We start from the raw sequence: 10574 nt of genomic DNA on the forward strand, positions 1-10574 counted from the left end.
TGACAACCCCCACCCCCACCCTCTCTCCCTCTCTCTCTTTCTCTCTCGCCCTCTCTCTCTCTCTCTCTCCCTCCCCCCTCTCCCTTTCTCCGTCTCTCTCTCTCTCTCTCTCTATCGCTCTCCCTCTCCCCCTGTCTTCCTCTCTCTCTCCCTCTCTCTCGCCCTCCCTCTCTCTCTCTCTCTCTCTCTCTCTCTCTCTCTCTCTCTCTCTCCTCTCCCTCCCTCTTTCCCTCTCCGTCTTTCTCTCTCTCTCTCTCTCTTTCTCCCTCCCTCCGAAGCGAAGGCCGGATTTGTCGGCTGCATGACGTCACTCCCGGCGCGATTCGACAACACGCACAGACTTTTACATATAAATGGATTGTCAATGTTTTTTGTCGGTAGTGCATTGACTGACACTCCATTCAAGTGCAAGTCTGTGCGCGTTGTCGAGTCGCGCCGGGAGTGACATGCAGCCGACAAATCCGGCCTTCGGAGGATCCAGCCTTGTGAATTTGGACACAGGCTGTGTTTGACTTTCTTTGATTGTTACCATGTTTGTATGTCTTACAGCAAATTAAAAAAAAGAAAGAAAAAAAAAGTTTGGCGGCGCATATCCACTTCCTGCCCCGGAGACCACGGCTGTACGTGTGGATATGTGCGTGTGACGAGAGGGCAAAAAAAAAAAAAAAAAAAAAAAAAAAAACTGTGTTCGCTCAGCACGTGGTTGACGTGGTTGTTGTGTTTTGGCGTGTTTACGGTCGACACCGGTGCAAACTGGCATTAAATAATTGCTACTATGAGCGCGGCAATTAAAAAAATATATTATTGCAATTAAAAAAAACACCCTAAGATGTTTTCAGCGTTGTGATTTGACAACTAGTGGATGGGATCCAAGGGTGGATCAAAATTACCAGAGATTTATTTGTATTTTAATTATTTCAACAAAAAAAAAAGTATTTTTTAAATAAAAATCATCATAACTGTTTTGGAAGGGTATAAATAAAGGTTGGACGACAACTTGTGTACATTTTACAGCACTAGGAATTAGGGAACAACGCTACCCTATGTTTTTTTTTGTCCATTTTCAATTACAATCGCTTAAAAAATGAAAAATGTGACTGATTCATTTTGAAAAAGGTGACTTATTTGTTGATCTGTTTTATGTTTTTTGATACAAAAGAATTTTCATGTGTCAATTTTAGGCTCAGACCTCTCATACAAAATGGAACGTATGGGTCACATACAGGACTGAATTAGATTTAGAAGTTTGGTCATGAGCATTAGTAATAATTGTGCTCGACACACAATCGGCCCATGCGACGACCTAATGCATCAATGATCCGGCATCAGCCATCGAGGACAAATGTGTTTGCAGTCTAATGTAATCGGATTTATAGCTCCATTATATGCATGACACAAGATTTGCTTGGTTTTCGCAATGTTTTCAAGGCATTCATGTCCACAGGGAATCAGATTAGACATGCTAGTTGTGGAAAACAACACATTATTTGTATTCTTCGTTCAATCATCCTGCAATGATACACGAGGAACTGGACTGGATTTGGTTTGGGAGACAACAGAAAATGCTTGTGATCCTAATTTAGTTTTTGTCTATTAAAAACAAATAAAATAGTCAGGATTTTTCCCCCCCCGATTATCAACTGAAAGAGGAAAAAATAAAGAATAACGCATGCACGCCCTCCTGCAGTTGTGTTGTTGCTCTTAGTTGGTTACCAACACAAGAGGGCGTGCTTGTTTTTGTGTAATTACGCGCACGCGCTTGTCACAGACCTGTCACTGCCAGAATCCACGGCTGTCTGTTGGGATAGCCCACAGGAACACACGCGTGCGTTTGCTTGCCTATAAAATAATGGACGTTCCGTCCTCCATCGTCAAAGGAAATAATATGAATTATTAAGTCGGTCTTCACGTTTAGAGAATGCATCACATCAGAGTGCCCTTTCCAACATGCTAAACCGTTTTATCTTTCACTGATGAATTCTTGAACAAGGAGATGAAATTAAAAGAAAGGAAAAGTAAATGTAAAATTACAGTCATGGTAAGTAAGGGATGTAATAATATCCAAAAGTCACGATAAGATACTATCACGATATGAAGCTCACGATACGATAATTATCACGATATTGTAGGTAGGGATATTTAAAAAAGGTCACAATATATATAAAAAAAAAAGAAGCTCATACTAAAAAAAGCACAATATTGTGCTTTTGTACATAACAGCAATGTTATGTTATTATTATGTTTTATTATTATTATGTTATGTTGTTAATGCACACACACATGAATTTCCTCCACATTGACTTGCTTCACAGGCATATTACATTCCCCTTCATCTGACAATTAGTGTCGATTTGAAAACATAGAAGAGCCAAAACATCCCTAATTAAATTAAATTGCAGTAAAAAAAAACAAAAAAACAAATGGAAATCAACCCGACTTTTTTTTTAACAGCTGTGTTGCATTTAAATATTGTGAACATGACGACAACGATATATTGTGGCAGTTGTAATCTCACGATATTGCGTTGATCGTTCCATCCCTATAGTAACCACTGTCAGTGACGTAGTCTATATGCTAACTTTAACCCATTTGGTTTCCAATCAGCATCATTGAGACCACTATGTGTGTCACGGTGTTGGGGGTGCCTGGCGGTGTTGCGCAACCTGCCCAGACTTATACAGAGCCAATCAGCTGGGCATGGAAATGACGTGCTGCTGGTCTACGTCAGTCCCATCAGCAGTTTCACACACACACACTGGGGAGAACCACGCGCGCGCGCACGCACTCCCTTCTCCTAGCCGGACAGCGCAGCCTCCCCTGGCCCGCCAGCAGACGACATATCAAGGAGTCCAGGCGTTTGTAGTCCCGCTCTGACCGTGGACCGAACACCGCCTTAAGTGGTCAGACATGGGAGACATGGGAGATCCACCGAAAAGTAAGTTTAGATGCCCACATGCTTGAATTAAATCACTTTCATGAAGGCTATAGTAGGCTTATTTAATTGATATTTCAAAAATGAAACTTTATTGATTGATTTGTAATGTAGCCTATATTTTCAAGTTGAACCACTGCACTAACAGGAGTACTAAGAATGATCCGATACTAAACTACGGTTTTCTAGAAAAACGTCTGGTGTCTCTGTGTGTGGGCTGCGGAAACCAGATCCACGACCAGTACATCCTGCGGGTCTCCCCAGATCTGGAGTGGCACGCCGCCTGTCTCAAATGCGCCGAGTGCAGTCAGTACTTGGACGAGTCGTGCACGTGCTTCGTTAGGGACGGAAAGACGTATTGTAAACGGGACTACATCAGGTAGGACGACTTCATTTAGGGCGATGTCTGGAAGAGCAGGGTCGTTTCAAAATGGATGAAATATAGGCACTGTTTTCCAGCAAAATGATTTCCAATATTATTGTGACCCACGCACTCAAATTTCATATTCTACCGTTTCTTGTTTTTTTTCTCTATTTTTTTTCCCTCTAATTTATTGAACATATAAACAGGTAAACAGCAGAGATAAGAAAAAACAACAACAAAAGAATCAAAAGAAAAGAAAATCCCAATAAAATAATCATTTAATCAATCATAACTTACATGTTCAAAAGGGAGTAGGAAGAAGTTAGAAACTTATCTAGTCCTACCCCTTTTACTAAATATATTTAAACTTATTTCATTATTAATACAATACAAATTTACAATTTTTAGAATAAAATATATAAACCAAGTTATATATATACACAAGTGCACTTAGACATATTCACATTTGCCAAAAACATATATCCATAAATTTCCTAAACATATACCATAATACCTATCTAAATCATTTACACATACTCACATGTACAATTTTCATAATTTTTTTTAACTTTACTTTTACTTTTGTTCTCTAAACATGCAACTTTCCAGTGACTATAGGCCTTGTTGCAGCATTTCACATGATCACATACATTTGATATCAATTATTGATCATAATTGCAATCGTAAAATGGTGAATAAAAGGTGAGAGTATCAACAATGCGCAAATCGCAATATCACTTGTCAGCGGTTCTGATTGATCTACGTTTGGTGTGTCCTGCAGGTTATACGGGATTAAATGCGCCAAGTGCAACATCGGTTTCAGCAAGAACGACTTTGTAATGAGGGCCCGATCCAAAGTCTACCACATCGAATGTTTCCGCTGCGTGGCCTGCAGCAGGCAGCTCATCCCGGGGGACGAGTTCGCTCTGCGCGAAGACGGCCTCTTCTGCCGGGCCGACCACGACGTCTTGGAGCGGGCCACGCTCGGGCACGGAGACCCGCTCAGTCCGCTGCACCCCGCCCGACCGCTGCAAATGACCGGTAAAATTCGCTTCGTGCAGTCTGGGGTTGCGCTTCCTGACTGTTTGGAGGCGTGCAACCAGACAACTCAAGTGTTGCGTCAACGATTAGATGACAGCATGAACTGGTCATTTAGGCTTTCCGAGTTGTATGGCCTACCGGGAAAGGTCATGTCATAACATGCATGCATTCATGACACATTTCATAAAAGGTTTCGTGGTGACCGTGCGCGCGCGCGCGCATCCCGGCCCGGCGCTGAAAGGTTCCGAATGATGTTCAACAAATGGATATTGAATAGGGGAAATTATGACGTCGAGCAAGGACAAAAGATGGCACTATTTTTATTTTTATTTGCAATAAAATGTGATCAAAGAACGTAAGCCGACAATTTTACAAACGAATCTTTCGAATAGCAGTTAGGTCTGCCTCTATGTTGTCTGTCTAAACCAATTTCTATAAAAACAGGCAAATCATGAACTTCTTAAATCCATAATTTTTTGCCATTGTGGTTGCTGAAGATGAAATTTCATGTATTCCTCTAAAGCGGCGTTGTCAAACATACGGCCCGCGGGCCGCATCAGGCCCGCAAAGGGGTTTAATCTGGCCCGCGAGATGATTTTGTAAAGTTAAAAAAATAAATAAATAAAATTGTAATGGCAGACAAATTAATCAGCTGGCCACTATCAAAATATATCAAATTTGTCATTTCACAAGCAGTCCTTAGATGAGCAATGCAACTGGTACAGCGGAATCATCCTGGATGTCATTATTTTACACACAACTTAAAGTTACAATTGGTTTCGTTATTATTATTATTATTATTATTACTATTATTATTATTATTGTTATTACTATTGTTATTATTATCCATCCATCCATCCATCCATCCATTTCCCTGACCGCTTATTCCTCACAAGGGTCGGGGGGGTGGGGGGGCGGGTGGGGGGGGTGGGGTGTTTGGTGGGGCGTTGCGCTGGAGCCTATCTCAGCTGGCTCTGGGCAATAGGCGGGGGACACCCTGGACTGGTTGCCAGCCAGTCGCAGGGCATTATTATTATTATTATTATTATTATTATTATTATTATTATTATTATTATTATTATTATTATTATTATTATTATTATTATTATTTTGAATTATAGACAGACCGACATAAACGTGTTAATAAATACGATACAAATTCAATTACTGGCAACACAAAATAGATATGACAAGGATTAGCGTCCTTATAACATCATGAACTGCGCCTCGCAATGCATTCTGGGAACACTGTATATGCAAGACCGGTCGATTGAACACGTCCAGAACGTATACCGGCAAAGTGCTGACGCGTCCCATTTGCATTTGTGTTATTTTTCGGAACAACATGATTACAGTTGAGCTCTGTAATTTTGGGGTGGTCTAAAAATCTGCGTATAAATTGACGGTAATTGTTTTGAAGTTATATATAGTTATTTTACAGATGCAGCCCACTGAGCTAACATGAGTTTGACACCCCTGCTTTACTTCCTCGGATTCTTAGCGGTGTAACCTGATGTTTCCTTTTCACAGCAGAGCCCATCTCCGCCCGACAGAGTGCACTTCGGCCCCATATCCACAAACAGCCAGAGAAGACGACTCGCGTGCGGACGGTACTCAACGAAAAGCAGCTGCACACTTTGCGAACTTGCTACAATGCCAACCCGAGGCCCGACGCTCTCATGAAGGAGCAGCTGGTGGAGATGACCGGCCTGAGTCCGCGCGTCATCCGGGTCTGGTTCCAGAACAAGCGGTGCAAAGACAAGAAGAGGAGTATTCTGATGAAACAACTCCAACAGCAGCAGCCAAATGACAAGACAGTAAGAGAAAGTTTCATTCCGGCTTTTATTCACTCATTCACCGCCAGGCATTTTAGAAAACGTCCAAAAATTCAATAATAATTAGATAGAAACCGAATCTACCAAATGACATCATCGAATAGAATACTTTTTGCCTCGTCCCGTTCTTTTAGAAGTTCTAATCAGATTCTCCCCCATTATCCCAGCTCTAAAAAATATATAGAATTGACAAGTACACTTGTCAAAGGCAGTGAAATGAGTTTTAAGTAAAGCATGCGTTATTGCCACCAATTTAAAATGCCCCCCCCCCCCCCCCCCCGACACCATTTACAACAATCAATACCATCCACAAATTCATGAATGTAACGCATGAAAGAAAACTCAAAAGGAACTTAAAAAAAAAAAAAAAAAACAGCTGTCGACGAATACAAGTGGTACTCTCACCGACGTTTTTTTTGTTTGTTTTTTTGGTGTGAGTGTGTGTCGATTGTTTTGACTGCCGGGGTGATTAATGTCCGGTGTAACTCTCCTCTCCCCAACCTGCAGTCTCATCCGCTCTGGCTGAACCACACCCAGTAACCCACATCTAGTTATCTTATTGTGATCAGTGACTCCACTCTTGAGCTGAGCATCTTTCTTACAGAACATCCAGGGACTGACGGGCACCCCGATGGTGGCGGCCAGCCCGGAGCGGCACGACGGCGGCATCCAAGCGAACCCCGTGGAGGTGCAAACCTACCAGCCGCCGTGGAAGGTCCTGAGCGACTTTGCGCTCCAGAGCGACATAGACCAGCCCGCTTTTCAGCAACTGGTGCGTTGCTTCACTTTTCTTCATAAAAAACAAAACAAAACAAAAAAAAACGTATTCAAGTCCAACGAAATAAATGCGGCATATTACCGAAATAAAACGATTTGTTAAGCCTTTATTGTAGCTGTTTGTGATTGTTTGTTTGTTTGTTCATTTCGACAGTCAGACAATGAACACGCCATTGTCGCTGAGATTTTATATGCATATAGGCAAGTCATAGAGAAAATCTTCATTTTAATGTAGCCTATTTCCCACCTCTCTTATTAAAACTGGTGCCACGAAAAGTGCAAGTGACATTTTTGGCAGTACAGTACAGTTTATGTCAGAACTTGTGAAGTGATTTTGTGACGAAAACCTTCGGGAAAATGTCTTGATCAAATTACACTCTTAGCTGCTTTATGCTAGATATTTAAAATGAACATACGGGGAACTAAATAAATAAGGGTGGTCTCAATTTTCTGTTTTTCTGGTTCATGACACGCAAAATGAAACAATCCCAAATATTGAAGCTCGTTTATTTTGTTATAGAGACATTGTAATTTTAGCACAATTCGTCATTAAATGAAGGTATGTGAAAAAATATTTATAAAATATAAGAACTCACGAGTCCGATATTTGTTCTTTTATATTTTTCTATCGTTCTATATTTGTCAAGAAACGCTTTTCTTGAAAAATACAAACACATTTTGTTTTTGGTCATTATTATTATTATTATTATTATTATTATTATTATTATTATTATTATTATTATTATTATTGTTGTTGTTGTTGTTATGTGATATAATTTAATATTTACAGTGACAACTCTCTTAAATCTAACATTAAGTTAAAAGGCTTTGTGGGTATATAATTGTAAAATGAACATGCAACGCATTTTAAGTATGTTCCAGTCATTTATTTTTTAATCTTCGTCGCCACAATTTGCATGGCAATACCGGATGTCACCTTCCCCGGTTGAGGTTTGAAGATTCTCATCGCTGACTGGTTTTTCCACAGGTTAGTTTTTCCGAGGGCGGACCGGGTTCAAACTCAACTGGCAGCGAGGTCGCGTCCATGTCATCTCAGCTTCCAGACACACCGAACAGCATGGTGTCGAGTCCCATTGAAGCCTGAGTCCGATCGAGGTTCTCTGGACAGACTCAAGCTCCCCATGTGTTCACCCCCCACCTCCAGACTGCACCAAACAACCGATCTGGTTGCGTTTTTTGACACTGTGAAGACAATCATGGGATTTTACGATACCATCGACATCCAATTCTTAAATCCACGCAGAAGATACAAACTTGCAACACTCAAGCCAACGCTGCTTGTCCATACATTTTTTTCTTTCTATTTTCTTTCTCTTTTTTCTTTTTTTGCCAAAAGTGAAGGCGCATACAGCTTCTCCAAGATTTTGGACTTCTGAGGGAGTCTGCGCTATGTGAAGGTTTTTCTTTTTAAAATGAAAAATCACCACTGATGACGAAAACAGCCCAAGTTTTCTTCGTGTGAATGAATTGAAGACCCAAGTATTAAAGGCATTTGCAACAAGGTACCTCTATTTCGTTACAATTCAGCTCGGGGACATTCGTGTGAGTTCGGGTCACCCGAGAATATATATTTTTTTTTTCCAAAGATGTGTATACCTATCCATTAAGTTAAATATGCGTTAGGGCTCTGTTTCCGTGGAAAATAATATTTATTATTTATTGTCAACAAAATTGCCACGTTTTCTGTATTTTTTTTAACTAACGTAAAAAGAGGTTTGAGCTGTATGTTTTTTTTCTCCTTTTTTTTCTTATTGCGATATTATTAGTTTGACTTTCAGCCGGCAAAATATTTGCAATTTCCTCTTTAATTTCAACGATAATTGCGTATTTATTCAACTATTTAAATACACGTTTTATTTATTTTATACTGGTAGTCATATTTAATGTTTGGGAAAGGTGGAGTTTCGATGAAACCACTACTGCAATTGAATGGTGTAAAGAAAATGTCACCACTTTTTTTCGGATGATGTTTTTGCCTGGAGTATTGTGTATCAAATTTATGAAGTAAAACAAATCCAAAACGTTTGCCTCTTTGGCTTAAAATAAACGGATTAATCCAATCACGGAACTCTTTGTCCAAACTAAAGGTCTGTTTTCCATCAACGATCACGTCATCATTTGGTTTCTGTTCCGTGTGTGCATTTATCTTCCCTTTTGCCCGAAGAATTCGACATACATGTCAAAAGTAAAAAAACCCCAAAAACAAAACAGTTAAGTTCATGTGATTTCTAATAAATGTCAATATTATTTCTATTGAATGGAAGTAAATACATTAATCTTGTTTGCGGACAAGCGTTTACGCAAACTCAAATAAACTGTATTAAAAAAAAAAAAACGAAACTAACGCTTGTTACTTGGAAAAAAAATTAATCTCATTTTTAATTAGAAAATGTACATCACTTGCAGATACGATCAAAAATGTGTTGATTATTTTCGTGGGAAAGCGGACGTGTTATATATGCAACTGGAAATTAAATATAAAATTTAAACTATGGTGATCAAAGGGAATTGATTATTTCTATTAATTTCGGCTGCAATTGGCTGGCAATCAGTTCAGGATATACCCCGCCTAATGCCCGAAGCCGGCTGCTATAGGGTCAAGCTCCCCCGCGACCCTTGTGGGGAAAAGCGGTCAAGAAAATGGATGGATGGATGGATGGATGGATGGATGGATGGATGGATATTAATTTCGGAACATTTTTTTTTAATGAAATCGAAAGTAAGTTGCTGTACACATTATTACCACTCTTTTGAGTCGAGCAAAAATACTTGTAAATCCAATACAAGATCCAAAGTGGCGTGTGTTATTCTTTGATTGCAGGATGGGTCAGTAATTCTTCATTTATCCATCCATCCATCCATCCATCCATCCATCCATCCATCCATCACGGCTTATAGAGAATTATAACGTACGGGCAAAGGCGGCGCCAATTTATTAAAGCTCGACTGCAGCTTGGAGTTGACCACAGTCTGTTAAATGACAACGTAATGATTTCAAAACATGTTTTCCAATTTCAATCATCATTGAAATAATCTGCTAAACGGTCGCGTATAATTATTTAACTGTACAGACAACTTAATTAGTTTTATTTTAACACTTGTTAACGTCATAGAAATGTAAAATCTATAGCTAGTCTTAAAAGTCGAGCTATATGGCAAATAAAACGAAAACTGATCAATGACGCTGACTCGAGGGGGTGGTGTGTGTGTGTGTGTGTGTGTGGGGGGGGGGGGGGGGGTGGGGGGGGGGGGGGGGGCAGTGTCACTCACACTGGTGTCGGAAGGGTCGTAGGCGCACACTGGCAGCCACACTTCAGTCCACCTGCCCCGTGGCTGTGGCTACTTAGTAGTTCACCGCCACCAAAGTGTGAGCGCACGAATAATGTATGCACTGTGATACGTCTTTGAGTGTCCAAAAAAAAGCGCTATATGAAGCTGATCCATTAATAATAATAATAATAATAATAATAATAATAATAACAATAATAATAATAATAATAATAATAATAATAATAATAATAATAATAATAATAATAATAATAATAATTATTATTATTATTGTTATTGTTATTGTTATTGTTATTATTATTATTATTATTATTAT

At 39.7% G+C, this 10574-nt stretch overlaps 1 protein-coding gene across 2 annotated transcripts; it reads left to right on the plus strand.

The window, feature by feature from the left end:
- Positions 1-2751: 2751 nt before the first annotated feature.
- On the plus strand, positions 2752-9030 carry isl1a (ISL LIM homeobox 1a). Of its 2 annotated transcripts, none has more exons than XM_077522968.1 (6): positions 2752-2935; positions 3122-3311; positions 4078-4337; positions 5868-6154; positions 6777-6944; positions 7938-9030. In XM_077522968.1, the coding sequence occupies exons 1-6, from the start codon at positions 2908-2910 to the stop codon at positions 8052-8054; spliced, it is 1050 nt and encodes a 349-aa protein (XP_077379094.1). In that variant the 5' UTR covers positions 2752-2907; the 3' UTR covers positions 8055-9030. The 2 variants fall into 2 exon arrangements, with proteins under 2 accessions (XP_077379094.1, XP_077379096.1); XM_077522970.1 differs by having other exon boundaries at positions 5871-6154.
- The last annotated feature ends 1544 nt before the right edge of the window (positions 9031-10574 follow it).

Source organism: Festucalex cinctus, chromosome 5 (genome assembly GCF_051991245.1).
Source record: "Festucalex cinctus isolate MCC-2025b chromosome 5, RoL_Fcin_1.0, whole genome shotgun sequence".
Classification (NCBI taxonomy): Eukaryota; Metazoa; Chordata; class Actinopteri; order Syngnathiformes; family Syngnathidae; genus Festucalex; species Festucalex cinctus.

Excerpts from the sequence above, each read along its gene's own strand:
- isl1a (XM_077522968.1), top strand. The coding sequence starts at position 2,908 with ATGGGAGACATGGGAGATCCACCGAAAA. Across the intron at positions 3,312-4,077 it reads TGTAAACGGGACTACATCAG|GTTATACGGGATTAAATGCG; the intron begins GTAGGACGACTT and ends TGTGTCCTGCAG. Across the intron at positions 6,155-6,776 it reads AGCAGCCAAATGACAAGACA|AACATCCAGGGACTGACGGG; the intron begins GTAAGAGAAAGT and ends TCTTTCTTACAG.